Consider the following 21,383-nt stretch of genomic DNA (forward strand, 5'->3'; position numbering starts at 1 on the left):
TCGCACATTTTCGAGCGCACTACTCTCAACACGACTACTCAACACTTACAACACTTACGCTATATGTAATTGTGTTATTTTCTTTAAGATTCAACTGTAAGGAAAAAATAAACACTAATAAAATACAAACACAACGCAGAAGTGTATCGTTTATTCATTTTTAATTCTTATAACGAACCCTGGTATACTCGCTTAGTCATAGCCCAACTGTAGATAGAGCCGGAAAAGATCGTTACAATATTATTCTCAACTTAGTTTAACATTGTTGATAGATTTTTAACTTTAGATTTATCAGTTAGGTTTGAATACCCCTATTTCAAAATATCTATCAATTACATGGTCTTATATGGCGTTTACATTGGCCGAAAAGGGCTCATTTTGGTCAAAAACCGAAAATGAGTATCGAATGGCTCATTCTTGCATATAAAATTTCAAGCACAAAAATGAGCAATTTTCTCACATTCTGTATGACGTTCGAATGCATTCCACATACGTTCCAAATGCAAAGGAATCCATTGAACATACCCTAAATGAAAGCTCTTCATGGCATTTTGACAGTTTGAAAAAGCTGTTTTGACATATTTACAAAAAAAGGTAAACAAATGTTTGGTGGTTGCATTTTCTTTAAAACGATGCACCAATTTTTGGAACTTCTACTTCCCAAAAATAAATAAATCGAATCTAGAAACAAGTTTTCAGTTTATATTGTAAGGTTTGAAGGTATATTTAACCTTCCTGTAACATTTTTTTGGCACAGACCAAAAATTAAATCAACATGCAAGTTGAAAAATCAGCTGTTTGAAATGAGAAAAAATGAAATACAATGAATGTAAACACTTTCAAATGACTCATTCAGAATGAGCCATTTTCAGCCAGTGTAAACGCCATATTAGACTTGGGATAGTTTTAACAATTTTCATCTTATTGAATTTATTCAGTTCGTCAGTGCAATGTTAAATGATCGTATCGAAATTCAGAAATTTACAGATGTTTCACAGCGTGCATATGGATATTGTTGTCGAACGCTCCCTCAATATCAAGAAAACACACCACCGCAAAGTTTTTGCAGTCCACAGACTCCAGTATTTTAATACTGATTTTGAGAAAAGCATGTGTGGTGATTTTATTCTGTTAGTAGGCATATTGTTAAGAGTGGAGTGAAATTATCGATAAATTCTCTTATCCTATATGCCTTTCCACTATCTTTTCCATAGTTTCTAGGAGAAATGAAGTCAAACCAAAGGGCCAATGTGATTTAGGAAATTCATTAGGCTTACCTCCTCTTTTATGTATATATTTCACGATTGCTTCCGTCCAGTTAGTGGGAAAGATTCCCATCGTCAGCCTGACTCTAAAGATGCTGAATAGGTAGAGCATAAGATACGTAAGGCCTTTTTGTAAAAGTACAGGTTGCTGAGCTGAGTTTCATTTATCAAAGCAATTTTGTCCCTTTAGTGGGTGCTTCCTGTCAGGAGAATTTGGAAGCTGGTTTCTTTGGTGCTTACTTCTGGTCTTTTAACCTAGACACACGTGTACTGCCATTCTGCTATGAGGTGTTGTGTCCGACATCGGTCCAGGTGTTATCCCGTGCTATACTATACTGGGTTACTTTGCTTTCGATGTACTAGTTCTTTCACTTGGATGCGACCTCTTGGATGGAGATAACTACTTATGACTAAGAGTCACTGCAATTCTCTGTCATAAAATACCTTTTTGCCGCTAGTCTTTGAGATCCACTGAGCTCTTCCTTCACACGTAAGTGAATTTACGTGAAGTTCAAGTACAGTTTTCCTGCCTAACCGACTATCCAATTTTTAGATTTCTCGTCTACCGAGACCGTGATAGTTTCCCCATCGTTTTTGTCCTTCTCAATTCCAAGAATCCTCTGCAATGACATGCATATGCCAACATTTTGTTTCTCTAGCCGGCTCAACAAAATGTCCGTTGGTCAAGGGGGGAATAAAGATGATGCCTTGGGCATCTCTCTGCCCTGAAACTTTTTAAGAGTGGCATCCGGGAATGGCTAAAACTTTGGGATACAATCGGTTAGCCAGTGCAGCAGGTCAATGAGAGCCATCCTTCTCTGTTAACACTGATAATGAAACCATAAGCACTATAGTGTTTGGCAAATTTATCAATTTCCTCCAGAAGCTTCAATTTTATCAGCTTTATTTGATCACCAATGAGATGTACCTCCGGATATTTCTCATAGGCTATAGCCTCTTTGCAGGCGGTGGTGACGTCCCTATAAGATGGCATCGGACTACTGATATTCAATCAACCTGGTCGTTTGCTGGATGGTTTTTGGGTTTTTGGGATGTATGCGTTGTGATTCTATAAGAGATGTGTTATTAGACATGTATCTTTTGCTGGTACTGAGTCTGTCACTTTTTCCTTCCGCCATTGATACCATTGGTCTCTGAGAAGTTTGGCGTAACAGTGTACCTCAAATTTAGGGGTGTGATCGGGTACTATTCATACTAAGTAACTACATATGCACACATATAGTAGAACAAAACATGCACAGACACTTAATTATATATACCTGGGAAGTTTTTTCTCCTCAGCCCGACAATCAGCGATCCACCTTTACCAGTGACATGAGCATTCCAAGAGCTTCCCATGAGCTTGACAGATTGTCGCACTTACTCTGACGAGTCTAGCTGATAAGGTGGAATTTAGTAAACGATCTTTACTGCCACATACTGTTTGAGACGCTGTGATATTGGTAAGCAATTCAGACGTTTCTAGCTTGCAAATGACCAATTGCATAAAAGAATATTTTTTACTTAATTGTAATTAATTTTTGACGACCGTGACAAAACGTTTCGCAAATTAAATAGTGGTTTATAAATTTTAAGTGTTAAAAACCCTACGTAATAGGGTTTTCTTCTAATCAGTTTTTGGTTAGCTTTATAGCAGTTGTTGTACGCGTATGAACATTTGAATCACACAGTTATATAATTAAACGTGCACAAACTAATCTAAATATAACATGTTGTGAGTCGAAAGGCTCAACCTAAGAAGAACGTTCTCGGTTTAAATTCCATCATAAGGCGTACCCAAAAGTAGGCAGCGTCGTTTGCACCTAGCAGCTTGCGTTTGATTAGTACTTAACTCAACTCGAGAAAAAATAAATTTTAACCGCACTTGTTCATTGCTCATACCTTTGTCAACCTTTGAACATTTAAATCGGACAGTTATTTAGTTAAACGTGCGCTAACTGACCTATATAGCATAAGCATATATATATAATTTTATGCATTTTTCGGTTCTTTACTCGTTTTCCGCTAATCTAAAATAACGACCGCTCGACCGCATCAAGATCGGGTTCGACAACTACCATAACAATAACAAGATAACTCTACTTGTTGATCGCTCTTACTTGCTTTCAATAGGTTCATGTTCGAGTCGCACTATCGATCCAACATTCGTTATGTTTCGCTCTAATTGATAGTTTCGGGTTCGTTAAGGTCGACAACTACTATAAGCACAGTTCAATATATTTCGAGAATTTTGCTGCTGCTATGGTGACTTTTTCACTTCGTTATTAACTTTCGCTTCTTTCGTGTAGTCACAACCGTTTCAATGGTAACGGTAAATGCAATCACCACGACAGAACTGGTACAACTAAAACAACAACGAACTTCGACGAAATCAAGTATTTCTAGGATCTAAGCTCTCGTCAAAGGGAAAGGTAAATCGCTTTCACAACCGGAGGTTACATATCGACTAGGTATTTTATAATAATATTTCAAACAATTTCTAGCATTTCAAACTTCGATCTAGAAATTAGATGCAAATGACACATCTAAAGCTGAACTAGAGGATCTACACATTTCTACGAAAATATTAATAATGTATCAATTGCAAGAAGAGGCCCACAATATATCCATGCTAGATGCAACAGCAATGATGTTCACATCATTGCAATTACCAGCATGCAATTACCACTGTTAAAATTACTTACGTTCAGTGGTAAGTACTCTGACTATACCAGCCGTTTATTCAGATCATAGACCATGAAATATATCGTATAAATATTGAGAAGTTCAACCATTTACTGAACTGCCTTACTGGTTAAGCTCTAAATATAGTACAGGCATTTCCTATTTCGAATGAAAACTACTCAATAGTTCTGGACAGACTCAAATTGCTACATGACAACAATAACTTAATCTTCGCCGAAAATATCGCAACTTTATTTGATCTACCAGCGGAATCGTACCAGTCAAGCCAACAACTGGGTAGTCTTGTAAACAATGTATCTGCTTTGTACGGTTCTGTTCTTTTGGTACAGAGAAACAAATCTGCCAGGCTCTGTTCATTAGTTATGAAAAAACTGACGCAACGACACATAGAAAGTGGAATGAATCACTAAACTTCGACACATTGCCCAGCTGGGATATTGCTCAAAATTGTTGGATTAGCATTGTCAATTTCGAGTCGCTCGATAATGGAAACAGCAACCAATTATTGCCACAACGTAAACTCAATAACCATAAGCCCAGACGATCAAAACAATACTCATTTGCTCCATCTACATCAAGTCATCCCTACTCATTTTGCACTAGCAACGAACATCACACCACATTCTATTGCATCATTCTCAATGCAAAAGAGAGCAAAAGAGTCATTCTGGCCACTGCACTGGTTTTAGTAAAGGACTCATCCGGAAGTTATCAAATAAGTAGATTCTTGCCTGATTCGTGCTCTAAGGTCAACTTTATAACTGATGAGTTCTCAAAGAAATTTAGTCTGTCGAAATATAAACAACGGCTGTACGCTGCAAGTACTGATTGAACAATATCAAGCATCAGATGGTTGCATGAATTAAATCGCGCCATTCGAATCTGGAACTTGCTTTAAACTTTTATATAACTTCCCACATCACCTATCAACCAAGTTTAGAAATCAATACCTCGTGGAAGATTTCACCAAATACACCCCTTGCCGATGAGCAATTTTTTAAATCTAAGCCAGTTAACCTTCTGCTTGGAGCCAAAAGTTTCTTTGACATTCCGTCTGTCGGTCAAATCAAACAAGGTGAAAATCTTAAACTACTGCAAAAAACACTACTTGGATGGATCGTATCCGGTAAGTACAAGAATCACCCATTTGCATCACCAGCGGCAAAATGCCTATTATCACTCGAAGATATGTTTTCCGCAATTGCGGCCGGCTTTAAATGCATGGTCACCAACACACATTGGATATTGAGTCATTATATCGGAAAAAAGCTCACTAAAATGCTGCGGGAGAATGATAGTTCGACTACCATTTAAAGATTGACCCATAATATCGTCTTACCCCGGTTCTTCTCCTTGGAGCGGCGCTTGTCATCTAGTCCTGCACTTTAGTAAGACTATCAAAAATTTATGAAACAATATCGAGAACTTGGACACATGACGCATGTGAAATTACTAGGAAAGTTGCTTCGATCTTGACGAATAGCATTTGAAACATCGTGACTTCATCACTGATACCACAAAAAAGGGTTGGAATATTGGTGCGGATATAGTCCACCGATACCAGTGCCCTAGGCATCAATTGATACCAAATGGAAGATGTTTTATTATTTTCGTTCCATGCAAAAGGAGACTATATTGTAACGAAATGCACCATCCATCATTTGCGTTTTCATTGTTCGACCCGCTTGGGTTACTGGCACTGCTCATACTTATAGCAAAAATTATGATGCAAGAACTGTGGCTTTTTTGCGTGGAATGGGACGAGTTAATCCTTCAAAACCATTACTGAGCTTGTGAAACGTTTATTCAAGATCTTAGAATGCTTTCTTCTGTTACGGTTCCGAGATACTGTCTAACAATAAACACTCAACTGGTTGATATATGGTTGCTGCAAATTTCTTTGATTACAAAATACAGGTAAGGGGACAGTCAGGCCATTCATTACAAAATCCCGTGCTGCACCTATAAAGCAGAAGTCACTACCTAAATCAGAGTTCTCGCCTATTTTAATGGTGAAACGTTCTTTTGGGCCGCTTCGCAGATTGTATTGCATTGGCTAAAGCAACAATTAGCGACCCTGTCTACTCTTGTACGCAATCGAGTAGCTGAAATCCAAGATATTACCTCAACCGGGCAATGGAGACATGTTCGTACTCAATCGAAATATTCGTCAACTAGTCTTTTTAGTTTACTGGGTCAATCTTTTTGTTGGAATGTAATAATCTGGATATGGTAGAAGTCATTAAAAAGAAGAGAAAGCTTGCATTCACTCACAAAAATGAAGAAAACTATATATTAAAGGTTATGTCGAGATACAGCTCATACACCAAGATGTTACGAGTAATAGCGCAAGTAGAGTGATTTCATAATTTAACCAGAAATAAACTGAAGAGAGAAAAAAATGCCCTTCAACCCATCCATGGATCATTCAAAGCAATTCTTCTACAACCATATACAACACCTGTAACGGGCCAACCCAGCTGAAGGTACACTAAAACATCTAAACCCCTTCCTGGAAAACATATCTGGCAATACATTCCTAAAGGTGGGAGGTCAATTTGAGCTGAGTGACAACTCAGTCGGCCAATGTCACCTCATTCTGTTACTTAAGGACTGTTATTTTGTGGAACTTCACTTATTATTGCATTGCACTAATTATTGCATTGACTGCGTACAATATAAACCCAAATTGCTTAGCCAAATAATGGGTAATCTACCAATTGAACATCTTACTCCAAGCCGCCCATTCGCCCGTACCGCGGTAGATTTTTAAGTTCCGATATTAATATTTTTGGATTCGACTCAGCTGCCATATAAGACCTATATAGCTGTATTCGTTTGTTTGTCGACTAAGACAGTTCATACAGAAGCGGTGTCAGAGTTGTAAGCGGAGGTATTCATTACAGCACTGAAAACGCTAATAGGCAGAAGAGGTTTACCATCAGATATCTACTGCAATAAGGGAACAAACTTCGTTGGGGCTAACAACAAACTAGCAGAGCTAAAAAGGTTTCTATTGGACAAGTTCCACCAAACAATTCAATAGACATTTTGCATCAATTAATTCATAAATTTGAATTTCATACCGCCTCACTTTGGGGGTCTATAGGAAGTGGCTGTTACAAGCGCGAAAGGCCATCTTTACTGAACACTATCAAACACTCGACACGTATGAGGAGCTTGGAACGGCACTGATTGAAATCGAGGCCATTTTAAGCTCGCAACCAACCGCACCTCATTCTTGTGATCCAAGTGATTACGAAGCGTTAACGCTGGCACACTTTCTAATCAGTGGTCCACTCAAAAAACGATTTATTTTCTTGGTACATCTGTATTTCCTCTAGTGTTATAGTTATAGGCATCATGATTCAACAGATTCTGGATAATGCATCTGTTGCTAAATTTTCGGAACCAGGAAGGTGATGATGACTATAGATGTAGAAAATTCTGCGACAAAATTTAAATATCGTAACTGCCGAGGTAAGGCTTTGTCTAATTTTTGACGGAATGCAAATATAATTGGCTTGTGTTCGGTTCTTACAACAAAATGGCGATCATCGAGTATATATCTAAAGTGTTTAATAGCAAGATAAATTGCTCGATCATGTGTGCTATACTTTTTCTGTGTCGGGTTAAGTTTTGCGGAAAAGAAGGCAACGGGTTTCCATAAACCGTCTTGAAATTGATCGAGATGAGCTCCAACTGCAACATCTGAAGCGTCTGTAATAAGAGACAACGGGGCCGTTGATGACAAGAACGTCAGCTGCGAAGCATTTATGATGTCTTCAGTGCATTGTTGGAATGCAATAGACAGAGGTAAACTCCAAGAAATTTTAGTTTTATTATTTTCTATGGACTTCCTTCATATGTTGTTAAGTGGTACTTATGTTTGTGCAGCATTGGGTAAGCATTTACGAAAAAAATTGACCCTATCAAGGTAGCGAGGTCATTCCATTATTGTATTAAGTTTTGAAAAATTTTGTATGACTTCAATGCGATCTGCTGGCGGTTTGATGCCTTGTCTATTTATATTGTATCCAAGAAAAATTATTTCTGCTACACCAAATTCACATTTAGGTATATTGATATTTAGGTCTGACAATATTTGCAGAACAGTTTGTAGATGTTGTTTATGTTCATTTTCATCGTTTGAAACAATTAAAATATCATCCACATAGCAAAATACAAAAGGTAGGTTTCAAAAAATTGATTCCATATGACCGTGAAATGTTTGAGTTGGATTTCGTAATACAAATGGCATTACTAGAAACTCGAACAGTCCTAATGGAGTGCTAACAGCTGTTTTTGAAACATCGTCAGGGTGCATTGGGATGTTGTAATAATGTCGATTGTGCTAAAGATTTGCTTACCGTTCAATTTTTCACTGATGTCATCTAGATACGGAACGGGATACCGGTCAGGTCTAGAAGTTTTAGAACCGATCTGGTTTAGAAGCATGATGAACTCTTCTCTTATTGCTTTTAATTTATCATCAGCCTATCTAAGTGGGCGGTCTGCTATGGGTTGGCAGGGAGTTATGATGCGATGGTTTACTGGTCTCGTGAGTTGCGGTTGAACTAAAATCGGTTTGGTAAGGTTTATAAAGCTCGATATGAGATCGTAGTACTTTGTTGTTGTACTGATCGTAGATATACTGCTTGTAGATAAGTAGATACATTTACCACAGGTATGTAGATTTGTTACCGTATCAACTAGCCGCTTAGATTTTACGGCAACTAATAATCCGAAATGTACTAAAAAATCTGCACCTATTATTGGTGTTTTACATCAGCTACTACAAAACTCCATTGGAATTGACGACGAAGTGCAAAGTTTACTGTTGTTTTTAAACCATATGCTGTTATTGTAGTATCGTTAACTGCGTAAAGTTTTAATTCATTTGGAATTATATTACGTGATGATTTTACGACTGTGACAGTTAATACTGAAATTATGAATCCAGAGTCAATTAAGAAGTTGAAATTTGTGCTGCGATCACGAACATGAAGTCTTTGTTCTTTATTGCATTGATTTCCAGTGCCACCGATAACTGCTGAGCCAGACGGTAGCGATATTAGTTTTCTTGTTGTGTTGTACTACGAAATTCACATGGTGGTGCGCATTTTCTTGCTGCTGCACCAAATTTTATATGGAAGTGACACAATTCGGACTTGCTGCGGCTTGAATGTCTGCGACGATTTTGTGATGTGCATCTTGAACTGCGTCCGTTGTTTATATTTTTGGAAAGTGTAGCAGACAGTTCAGCGATTTTGGTTACCAGAATTTTGAGTGTGGTCTCAATTGCAGAAATTCGGTTCTCCATAGATATGCTGTTTCGGTTTGTAATTGAAGTAGCTTGCGCATGATGTTCGTGCCCCATGGTCATCACATAGGAATTTGAAGGCGTGCTGTCCTGAATGCGGTCAGAGATTTCTGCATGACTGTTTATCATTTCAAGAATGAACATGAGTGAACCAAAGCTGGGGATCACTAGGCATACATTTGGGAATGTTTACTAAGTTGACTTCATCAATTGTTGATCCGTTTTCTGCTAACAAAGTTGGCGCTTTTTGATTTTCAACGTGATGCTCATTCTTTTGGTCTTCATTAGGGACCGACATTTTCAATGTAAGTTTTATTTTTTTATTAAAACTCAATTTATTATTAATAGTTATTGAATATGTTTACAAAGTTACAAAGTACATTTACAAAGTTACAAAGTACGTTTACAAAGTTAATCGTTTACTGACTCGACGCTTCTTACTCGCAACAATATTTATCGAACATCTGTTTTTCCTTTTTGACATTTTCTATCAATTCGTTGGTGAAGTGCTGCCACAAATGTGTTCGCCACAGAGCTTATTAACAATTCTCTAGACTTCGTGAAAGCTGGGACTAACAATTATGCATATAAGAGTAAACCACAAAGCATCTCTGGTCACTCGTTATTAATGAATTATTAAAAAAAAATCCAATCTAGTTGCAGATGCAAATAATATTTATAGGGTAATAATTAACAATACTCTTACAGTAATATAATATATCAATGGGTATGTAAAACTTAAATACGATTTGCAATTTTGCACTTCTCTAAAAATGTCAAAGGAGAAATGAGAAAAAAGAAAAATTATGCACTATATGCATGTAAGAATGTGCTATTTGTTATATTCTATATGTCCTGATTTAATATATACCTATATGCTACACAGAAATGGTCATATCAATGATATTCTGATTATGAAATCCACATACCTCAAAACAGCGGAAGAGATCAGGCTCTCGCAGGTCTGTGCATAACTGGTGTATTAAAAATTACTCTAAAGGCAATACTCAGATTATCGCCTATCAATCTTGGGGTGGAGACCAAACACAAGGAAAAATATGTTGGGCGCAACAATCAAAAGCGTAGCGTTCATACCTTAACCTAGTAATGAAACCTATAAATATACAAGATGTATCAAAAATGATAAATGAAGAGGAACTGGAATTTAATATACATAGAGAACTGGATATCAGTGCCTCGTTAATGTAACTTTCCCACTTAAAGTTAAAGTGAGAAAGTTACATAAACGGGTCGCAGGTGGCCAGTGTACTAAGATTGACACAGTAAGATTGCAATACTTTTACAATTCTACAAGGCAGGAAATATTAATCTTTGAAAAAATTTGGAAATTTTGGAAATCTTTGCAGTTTATGTGTTATGTTGTAACGGTCACGCTGAAAATATTTGGAACCTACACAATTTAGAACGCTGGAGCGTTGCGATGTGAAACTTCAAACTTTATTTAGTCGTAAAAATCGTTCATCATGTCTACTATAAAGCTATATAAACATCTCGCTCCATTTGGCATTGCTAAGGATCAATAGATTTATGTATGACTTACAACCGACGATATTAACCTAACCTTAACCTAATGTAACTACGTTTGTTATTGTATTCCATACCTGTTTTTTAATTGTTAGGATAGCAAATATTTTTGCAACAACAGTGATGATAAATACTTATATTAATAATTATATATCAGCTTTTGTTATTTTCATATATAAATGCATAACTTTATTTGATTGTGATACAACAATATCACGAATGTGGTATATATTTATATATTTATGTATATATTTATATATTTAAATATATAAACACTTTTGTTCGTACATTAAGTCATTATTATTATTCAAAACGATACAATGTTTATCGGGAGTAACCTGTTTTTTGTCCGTATGAAAAAACATGCTTTTTTAAATCCACCGGTCTTTATCTGTGGTTTTTTCTCTACCGGATATAAATACTTGTGTAAGTCGGAGAAAAGCAGTCAATAATAAAAATCGGTTCAATCGCGATAGATATAATCCGTTTATTAAGTTATTTAAATTCCCTTTATTGTCTTGTAAAAACAATAAAAGATGACTGCTTTACCGGAAGACCTAAAAAATCTGTTTAGGTGCGTTATTTGACATGTTTTCACTATTCAAACGTATTATTTGCATCATTTAATTTTTAATACTGCAGCTATATTTTCATTTAATTTTTAATACTGCAGCTATATTGAGGTTCACAAAGAGGAGTATATAAATAATCTAAAGGTCGCTGTCGCTATACAATCTGTTTCTGCTTGGCCTGATAAGCGAAACGAAATTCAACGTATGGTAGAATGGACTGCTGATAAGCTCCGTAATATAGGAACGCAAGTTGAGTTAGCTGATGTTGGAACACAAACACTTCACAGTGGCCAAAAAATACCTTTACCTAAAGTAATCTTGGGTACTCTTGGCACGGTAAGTTATTTTATATTCGTTATGAAAAATTTATTGCTCATCTATTATATATAGGATCCAAAAAAGAAAACTGTCGTTGTTTATGGCCATCTTGATGTACAACCTGCTCTGAAAGAGGATGGCTGGAATACTGAACCATTTGAATTGACAACCCAAGATGGAAAACTATATGCCCGTGGTGCATCAGACGACAAAGGTCCAGTATTGTGTTGGATTCATGCTATTGAAGCTTTTAAAGCCTTAAATATTGAACTGCCCGTAAATGTTAAATTTATATTTGAGGGTATGGAAGAAAGCGGTAGCGAAGGTCTAGATGACCTTCTATTAAGCTTGAAAAGTACTTTTCTTTCAAATGTGGATTATGTTTGCATATCTGATAATTATTGGCTGGGTAAAAATAGACCGTGTCTTACTTATGGACTTCGTGGATTAGTGTATTACACACTTGAAGTAGAATGCGCTAAAAAGGATCTTCATAGTGGCGTCTTTGGAGGAACTGTCCACGAAGCTATGCCTGATTTGATCTATCTTCTTAACTGTTTAGTGGATAAAGATACTAACATACTAATCCCTGGAATAGAAAGGGACGTAAGTAACACAAAAAACTTAAACATATTAAACGATAATCAGCACGCGCATTAATTTGTTTCAGATTGCACCTTTGTTACACAATGAAAACCAAATTTATGATAACATTGACTACGATATCAATGATTACAGGTAAGATAAGGATGGTAGTTACATAAATCATAATGGTAGTAAGCAGTAGCGTAATCAGGATTATATTGAGGGGGGATAAACCAAAAATATTTTTTTTTGTAGTTCAATATATTTTTATTTTATAAGAATACGCCACATATTGTGTGTTTAATTATGGGTATTACATATTCAATACATATATATCTGTATATATATATAAATTAAACTACATATTTTATCATGTATAAAAAACAATTAGGGATGATATTGGTACTAGAAAGCTCCCCCACAATGAAGACAAAACAAAACTGCTGATGCATAGATGGCGGTATCCTTCACTCTCGATACATGGTATTGAAGGTGCTTTTTATGAACACGGTGCAAAAACCGTAATACCTGCTAAAGTGATTGGAAAATTCTCAATGCGCCTAGTTCCGAATCAAGATCCAGAGCATATTAATGAGTGTGTTGTGAAATATTTGAATTCAAAATGGGAAGAACGCGGATCACCGAATTTAATGAAAGTACATATTAAAACAAGTTCATATATGTAACACAAATTTTACGATTATTTTAAATTAATTAGGTAAACCTTTCAAGCAGCGGTAAACCATGGACTGAAGATCCTAATCATCCTCATTATGAAGCCGCAAAGCGTGCAGTAAAACATGTATTTTCTGTGGACCCAGATATGACTCGCGAAGGAGGATCTATTCCAGTTACATTAACGCTCCAAGAAGCTACCGGAAAGAATGTCATATTAATTCCAGTTGGTGCTTGTGATGATGGTGCACACTCTCAAAATGAAAAAATTGATATATTTAATTATATTGAGGGCGTAAGTATATCTCTACTGAATATTGTGCTAGAATGATTTCCATGATTATTTGTTTTACTTTTAGACTAAACTCCTTGGAGCTTATCTTTTCGAAGTTGGCCAACTGAAATAAAACTAACAATCTTCGGATTTTATAATGAAGCATCACAATTTGAATTTATAAATTTGTATATTTAACAATAATTTTTTTTTCTAATTTAATAAACGATGCTTAATCGGTCCAAGTATCACCATATTTATTTTTTTGATTTTTAGGAAGGTTAAGATCCCTTGTTTTATGACTCGATTCCAAAGAGGCTTCTTCATTTCTAGTGTTGATAGACTGATTAATTGATTGAGAAATTGAATTGTTTTGTTTGTTGATATAATCCTCGCGATTTTTTTTTCTAAGTTCTTCGTAAGTTGTAAAAGCTTTAGCAGCTGGTAAAGGAATTTCTGTTTCGTAAGAACTAGATGAACCTAAAATACATATATTTTATCTAAATATCAATTTTTTATCAAAATTATACTTACTATCTAATGACGGACGATACAAATCATCAAGCTCCATTATAGATGATCTGGAGTCAGAATCAAAATCTAGGACGTTATACTCATTTGGATCCATATCTGTATACATGTCGTTTGCATTAGGAGTTGTGATTGATGAAAATCCAGATAATAAACCATCCTTTAATTTACCGTTTCGTCGCAGCCTGATCATTTCGGCCAATTTCGAATTTGGAAGTTGCATAAGTTTTTCCGCACATTTTTGTTGATAGCTGAATTTACCCAAAAAATACCCTACTGTTGCGCCCAGTATAATTTTTGGTACCGCGCCAAATTTTGAATTAGGCTAAGAAATTTAATGAAGTCAATTGTACCAGAGATATTTTCTTAAAAGTTAACCTGGAAATATCCCCGTTTGACGCCAAAATACGCGAGTAATCCAAAACCAGTTCCAAATGGTAATGACCTTTGCAAAAAAGATTCGGTGCTGCATTCTCGCAACACTCGTAGTTCTTCAGACGAAAATTTATAGTTTGCCTAACAATTATATAAAACACACTTAGCTTTGGCTTTATAATATCCGTGGAATCTTACCAAGGCATAATTGTTCGACTGTGAACGTTCTTCAACAGAAACATTATCCATTGTTCCCTATGACTTTTAAAAAATTCGGTCTTAATAAGGACGTTATTAACTTACGGAATTATAGTAAAATGAAACGAATCACTAACATATATACCGCATCGTAAAACTTTATCAACACTAAAAAACAGATGATCTATGTCAAAGAACACTTTTTAAAATAGGAAAACCATTCGATTTTCAAAAGACGCTAGTCATACTGATGTATTTTATTTATAATATACATAATTATTATGTTGTATTTATTAAGCTGCATAAAATTTTAATTATTTCCAATAATTTTTGACATTCTAATAATATCTTATATATATTCCTTTGTTTTGTAATGTGTTTAATTTAAAATCATTTATCTTGATGAAATGAAAGCAAAAATGTTTTCAGTGACTGTTGACTGTTGACTGTTGAGAAACACTGCCAAAATTACATTATTTATTTTATCATCTCCAGTTTGAACTCTAATTTTCATGTATATTGTAACGTTGTCTAACTGCTATATTTCATAAGTTATTCAATTGACAACTTATTTTGTTTTAAACTTATAAGTTAATAACTTATGCCGATATGATTAAGGTTCTCATAGTATTATCGTCCCATCGTTTGAGTTTAGTGTGTTTGTAAATTAAAATGTTACGTGTTTCCATTAAATATTACATATAAGCATAAAAAAATTAACTTAACAATAATTTGTGGTAAGTAGACCTTACTAAGTAAATTTAGTTAATCATACAAAGAGCTTCCGTGTTTTTGAATTTACTTGAAAATAAAGTACCATAAACTAAACAAAAAATATCGAATGCAACCATTAAAAATAAATTTCCCACAAGAGAGTTACCAAAGTTTGATATATGTTCTCTATGTACAATGTAAACAAACAATAGCTGAACTATAAACACACACACTGAGAAGTAAATATTTATAATTCTTGTTTCTATTAATTGAATATGAAATAGATATGTAAATCATATATATATATAGATATAATTATATATATCAATTATATATTTAATTTTTTGTGCTTCATATTATTAAGTGAAGTTTATTTTTACAAACAAAAGCTCCAATAGAACTTTCAAAGAATTTTTTGACACATAAAAATTGTTTCACATGTAATAAGTAACTAATGTCAATGGAAACGATAAAATCTTAAAGTTACTTTAGTAACTTTCTAAGTAAGCAATAGAAACATGCCTGATGTGTTTAGGCATGTTGAAAAGAGACAGCACTTAACGCTCAAAATAATTTCAAAACTATTGTTTAGATGCATGACAAAAATTCATTTTTGCGAAAATTCGGTGTATTGCTATTTAAATTTGACTAAAAACTTAAAAAAAATATATTGAAGTTATATGAACTACTTACATTAATTTCATAAATATGAATATTAATCTAATAATCGAAAAAAAAAATTTTTTTTTTTCAACTGACTAAAAATTTTGGATATCATTTTGATCAGCCTTTAGTATAACTTAATAGTTGAAATTCTTTTTATGCTTTCAAATATGGTGAAAGACGATAGTTTGATCGCTTGTCGAACACCGACAAGCGAGGCTAAGCAGTTCTGAAGATGATTTAAGCTGGTAATGTTATATCATACATCTTTTTAAAATAAGCGATTGTCTTTTTGCAATATGCTAACGATTTCGTCATCGAATCGGGCAGATCATATTTATTAGTTTTATGTCAAAAATTTTTTCATTTAATTGCAATTGTACTTAGCAAAATAACAGAAAACATAATGTAAAAATATTTAATTTAGGGAATTCCATTCACATTTTCCCTACGCGTACCCTAATAGTGGATTCACACTGTCTCATTTAAGCACTTGCTCATTTGTATTATTAAGTGAACTTTCATATTAAATTAAGCTGATTTATGCAGCTAATAGAACTTTTATAAATTTTTATAAACCAATTAATAATATATACCACAAAAAAATAAAATATGTAATTGATATACAAAATCATTATACATCCATTACATTTTCAATTAATAAAAACAAAGCTTTTAATTAATACTTACTTCCTAAATGCCTTTGTTTACGTTTTGCTGTTGTTTGCTTACATTTACATTTGCAAGGCGCTGGGCACATTTGTAAAATATTGTTTCATTACGATGATCATCTGCCCTGCGCATGATTACTTCTATAACGAAATTGAAAAGATCACATGAAAACAGATCACCTTGTCTGAAGCCTCACACATTAAAGCTGTTTACAAAATTTGGTTTTAATTATGTAAATGTATTTTAACACCGATATGCAAAGTCTTAAAAATTTTTTTTTTGCATAACCGGAGTGAAAATAAAAATGCTTGAAAATTTATTGTGTACAACAATATTTTTTTGTTAAATCATTTTTATATAATAATATGTTTTCTGTGGTTTCATTTAAGTAGGTTTGCTCATTAGAGCTGTTAATGAGGATAACTTACCATACATATAAATCAGCTCGTTTAAGGTAAAAATGTTGAATACAACCCTAAAATAAAAATCCAACAAGGGAAAATAGAAACATTAGGTCTCTTCCATGAGCCACTCGTAGTAAAACTCGAGTAAAATACAAACTGAGAGCGTAACACAAATAAAGTGTCAAACTTCGCTCTTTGGACAGATTTTCATGGAATGGCTTTGTGTAAAGTCTGATGAGAACACTAGTGCCGCGTAAATAAACACTACAAAAATTTAAATTCAAACCAAAACAGCTGATTCACACATCAATAAATTTTACTTAAATTAAAATTATTAAGTAAAGTCTGTGTAGCATTTTTAAATTTCGACAGGGATGTTACGCTCTCTCAGGTTCTCTCATTTACTCGAAAATTTGCAGGTGGAATGTATTTTTGTAAACACAGTGTTATATGGCGTTTACATTGGCTGAAAATGGCTCATTTTGAATGAGCCATTTGAAAGTGTTTACATTCATTGTAATTCGTTTGTTCTCATTTCAAACAGTTGATTTTTCAACTTGTTTGTTGATTTGATTTTTGGCCTGTGCCAAGAAAATATTGCATGAAGGTTAAATATGCTTTCTAACCTTACAATATAAACTTAAAACATATTTATAACTTCGATTGAGTACTTTTAGGAAAGTAGAAGTTCTAAAAAGAGGTGTATCGTTTTCAAGAAAATGCAACCACGAAACATTTGTTTACCTTTTTTGTAAATATGTCAAAAACAGCTTTCTCAAACTGACAAAATGCCATGAAGAGCTTTTATTTAGGGTTGTATTCCTCTGCATTTGAAACATATTTGGAACGTATGTGAACGTCGTTGGGACGCATTTATACAGAATGTGATGGAATGGTTCATTCGCGCTTGAAATTTTATATGCAAAAATGAGCCATTCGCTTCTCATTTTCGATTTTTGGCCATAATGAGCCATTTTCGGCCAGTGTAAGTGCCGCATAAGTATTTAATGGAATCTTTGTTTTTATTTTTTTTATATGCAAGACACAAAATATATATGTGTATAAATGAAATAATATATCAATTATACATTTACGTTTTTTGTGTGATATATTATTAAGTAAACTCTATTTATTTCAAGCGGATAGTGACGAGAAATTAAAAAGTGACTGGCAAAAAGAAGTACGTAAAGTAATCCGCATTATTGCACAATATTTTTTTGTATTTTTTCGATTCACTATCATTTCTAGTTAATATTCTTTGCCATATTAAGATTTCTTAATATTTGAACTTCAATCCAGCAAGAGTGGATTAAAAAAATTGACTTTTTGATTTTTTCTATTAGTTGGTATGAAATGAAAGAGCAACAAAAATTACTTTGTCTCCTCTTAACTTATGTAAAAAAAATGCAATTGATGATTGGGTTCTCGTCTCGCGCTAATTGTATTTTCCGAATTCTAGTCGTGTGTTCCATATTTGTGGTTTTAACGACGTTGATACTTCAGAAGTAATTTATTGAAGAAATCGTTCAGTATCGGTGTACATCAACAAATTGTTTTATGTCGGCTGCTAAATTATAGTAAATATATGGTGTAAATTTTATTAAGTAAGGGAAAACTATGAAATGATTCAAAGAGTAATTTTATTTTGACTTGTTATGAGCTCTACTTGTAAGCCTTTCTTAAAAATATAAAAACACGCTTTCTATTAAATTTGTTTGATAATTTAGTCATTTTATATGCAACTAAAACATAAATAAATTGCATTGAATTTTATTCATATATGGCATATTCAACCATGGCATGTACGCTGACATCAAATATTAATTAATTTTAGTTGCTCTGGATTCAAATGGACCGCAGTACGGATTCAATTGGAAGTTGTTCTTTAGATGTAGATGTCGACTCTGTTGGAAAATCAGGTTCAAAATATATTATACTACATATATTAAAAATAATTTTTTTGTCAGTTGTACTCATTTAAGTGTTTTTAAGTAGGATTTCAATTTAATATAAAAACCCACAATTCAATGTGTCACACATTAAAAACAAAATGCACACGTCTAACAGTTTTTTTATAAACTAACACTTATCCAAAGTATTTTATTGTATACATTTTGTAACAATTAGTCATATTGTTTCAATAATTTATTGGTTTGATCATTATATTACTTTGTACCTTCTTGCATATATAATACACAGTTTATTTATGTTATTTGAATATAATTTCAGATTTTCTTCGTATAAAATCGATTCATTCAAATCTTTCCAAACACGAGTACTAAATTGATATAGTGGAGACGTAATTTAAAAATACGTTTATTAATATTTAGTGGATGCTTTTATTTCGATTTAGTATTGATAGGAAATATTTTAGATGATAAACTAATTAAAAAAGTCCACCTCCTTTTCATTGATTGCTGTAGCGTTATGAGGTTTTGTTTGCTGCAGTGCGCTTGTGCAGCTTAGTAGTTATTGTTGTTCCTCAGTATAAAACAATTGTTTTAGATATATAGATTTTCTAACTTTAACTAAAATTCGGAACAACTTGATTAATCTAAATCTTTGTGTTAAGTCTTAATGCGTGGTAATTGCCATTGTGTTTTTCCGTTGAAAGATAAATATCTCGTACCTCACAGACTAGTATCTGTTTTCTGATTTCTCTATATTTGCATAACAGGCTACCATAATTAAAACAGAATTTTACCTAGATTACGTTGAAATATTTGCCAATACTGTTTAAAAATCATCACGTGTGATTCAATAATTTGTTTATAAAATTTTGTAGTCTCAATTGGCAATTTCGAACGTGGACGTCTCAAAGTGAATATACTATCGCGTATAAATTCACATAACTAATTATATATAGTTGGAAAACTTGCATTATCCAGCTGTGATTTATTTCAACCGTGGACACTTAATAAAAATTGTTTTCTTTCGGTCACGAATATATCAGTGTAAATTACTTTTTTTAGATCTACGTGAACTTGCGCCATTATAAATCCAAATACAATGAAATTTTGAAATTATATATATAGATTAAATCATTTAGTTTACAATTTGAAATATAGTAATAAATTATGTGGAATTTTCGCTGTATTTTCACACTATGTATACTCTCTGTATACCTGTTTATAATTCTTTCAAGATAATTGCCAGAATATATTTTTCAGTCTTTCGAACTAACCTGTTAAGGTTAACATTAAAGTAAAAAGGTACCTAAAATTAGATTAGTGTGTATAATTCCTGACCAAATCCCACTATAGATGATTTTGGAATCATCTATAACGAGTGTAAGAAATTTGTTCTTGTTTCAGATGTAAGCTTAGATTCACACTATTGTGTGATTATTAGAATATGTTAACATCATTCACGGGTATATCACGCAGTCTAAGCAGTATAAGTTTCAAACTTTCTTTCTTAACCTCTAAAGAGCTTATAAGTTGTAAGCCTTATCTTTTACTAAAAATAACTTTTTTAAAACGGTGTCAGATACCAACAGTCAACAGAAGAAGAAGAGGAGGTTGACTGTCATTGCACGGTTCCTTATTGTCGTAGGTCTTTTCAATATTGATAGCCTAGTGGTTCATAAGTCAGCTTCCAGCATACAGGTGGATACAGGTGGCATAGAGGTGGACAGTCATTTAAGATCAGGGGATCGATTCCTCAAATGTGGAAAAAACTTTTTGTACACTCAAACGAATAACACATTTCTCTCCGCAATTAATACTTTCTTGTAAAATGCTATTCCGCAAGTGCTAGTGAGTTTTTAGTGCTGAATGTAAAATTATAACATGCTGAATGCATTTTTGACAGCTGAGAAGAAATTTGTATTTGCCACACAATTTGTCACACATGCTAATTATAATGCAATTTTATAACAATTAAATTACAAATTTTTATTTCATATTTTTATAATGTTTTTACAGATTCGTCTGATTCAGTTTTTAATAATTGGAAGTTACGTGGCCATATGTCCATTATATGAACTATCAGATTGAATCTACGTTAATGTGTCCAAGTGCAAGTATCTGCGTGTGTGTTCAGATCTGTGATAATGTACGTGCACTGGATTGTAACAGTGTGTATTTGTTGTAACAGCTTCTAGAGCTTTATCTTTGGCTGAGTGACATTTGATTGTTCCTAAATTTTTATTTCTCTTAAGTTCTATAAACAACCTTCCCCTTTTGTATTGGTCACATAGCTTTAATGTTTTCGCTAATGGCTTGAGCTCTATTTATACACTTACTTTTTGTAGTATATGTGCATTTTTCGTATCATCTAACTTTTTTTCTATAAATTTTGCATCCTTTCTAAGCTTATAAAATTCTTCCTCTTTTTGAATTTTGTCTGTTTCCTTTATCTATTTATCAGAGTGTTCAGATGGCATTAGGTTTTGGTATTAGGTTTAATTTGTTTTGCATTTGAAGATTTTTAGATTTGTTTTAGTTTAAGACATGTTGTACCGTGGAAACTTATGTTACAAGTACTAAAACTAATCTATTATCAATAGATTTGGGTTGTAAGTACTAGGGTCAATTACATGCTAAGGCTACAATGATAGTT

General features: G+C 33.5%; 3 protein-coding genes across 6 annotated transcripts in view; 2 read left to right on the plus strand and 1 right to left on the minus strand.

Annotated features, from left to right (window-relative positions):
* Window positions 1–11,174: 11,174 nt before the first annotated feature.
* Window positions 11,175–13,519, plus strand: LOC119679077 (cytosolic non-specific dipeptidase-like). The gene is made up of 7 exons (XM_038091233.1): window positions 11,175–11,413; window positions 11,513–11,747; window positions 11,802–12,335; window positions 12,400–12,467; window positions 12,706–12,970; window positions 13,033–13,284; window positions 13,349–13,519. The coding sequence occupies exons 1-7, from the start codon at window positions 11,376–11,378 to the stop codon at window positions 13,394–13,396; spliced, it is 1,440 nt and encodes a 479-aa protein (XP_037947161.1). The 5' UTR covers window positions 11,175–11,375; the 3' UTR covers window positions 13,397–13,519.
* On the minus strand, window positions 13,408–14,645 carry LOC119679078 (OCIA domain-containing protein 1-like). The gene is made up of 4 exons (XM_038091234.1): window positions 14,368–14,645; window positions 14,173–14,310; window positions 13,798–14,119; window positions 13,408–13,743 (listed from the first exon to the last, which is right to left on the minus strand). The coding sequence occupies exons 1-4, from the start codon at window positions 14,416–14,418 to the stop codon at window positions 13,496–13,498; spliced, it is 759 nt and encodes a 252-aa protein (XP_037947162.1). The 5' UTR covers window positions 14,419–14,645; the 3' UTR covers window positions 13,408–13,495.
* A 3,564-nt stretch (window positions 14,646–18,209) lies between these two features.
* The window catches only part of LOC119678590, a 14,602-nt gene continuing 11,428 nt past the window's right edge, over window positions 18,210–21,383 (plus strand). Inside the window, exons 1-2 of one of the 4 annotated variants that reach the window (XM_038090505.1) lie at window positions 18,210–18,488; window positions 18,655–18,739. In XM_038090505.1, coding sequence (XP_037946433.1) covers window positions 18,670–18,739 — 70 coding nt within the window. In that variant the 5' untranslated portion in view covers window positions 18,210–18,488; window positions 18,655–18,669. Of the gene's footprint in view, window positions 18,489–18,654; window positions 18,740–19,637; window positions 19,775–21,383 lie in introns of those variants that run through there. The other 3 variants (XM_038090506.1, XM_038090507.1, XM_038090510.1) reach the window with 3 other exon arrangements.

Source organism: Teleopsis dalmanni, chromosome 2 (genome assembly GCF_002237135.1).
Source record: "Teleopsis dalmanni isolate 2A chromosome 2, ASM223713v2, whole genome shotgun sequence".
NCBI classification, from domain to species: Eukaryota; Metazoa; Arthropoda; class Insecta; order Diptera; family Diopsidae; genus Teleopsis; species Teleopsis dalmanni.

Excerpts from the sequence above, each read along its gene's own strand:
- LOC119679077 (XM_038091233.1), top strand. The coding sequence starts at position 11,376 with ATGACTGCTTTACCGGAAGACCTAAAAAATCTGTTTAG. Across the intron at positions 11,414-11,512 it reads GACCTAAAAAATCTGTTTAG|CTATATTGAGGTTCACAAAG; the intron begins GTGCGTTATTTG and ends TTAATACTGCAG. Across the intron at positions 11,748-11,801 it reads TCTTGGGTACTCTTGGCACG|GATCCAAAAAAGAAAACTGT; the intron begins GTAAGTTATTTT and ends TATTATATATAG.
- LOC119679078 (XM_038091234.1), bottom strand. The coding sequence starts at position 14,418 with ATGGATAATGTTTCTGTTGAAGAACGTTCACAGTCGAACAATTATGCC. Across the intron at positions 14,120-14,172 it reads TCAAACGGGGATATTTCCAG|CCTAATTCAAAATTTGGCGC; the intron begins GTTAACTTTTAA and ends TAAATTTCTTAG. Across the intron at positions 13,744-13,797 it reads GTATCGTCCGTCATTAGATA|GTTCATCTAGTTCTTACGAA; the intron begins GTAAGTATAATT and ends TATGTATTTTAG.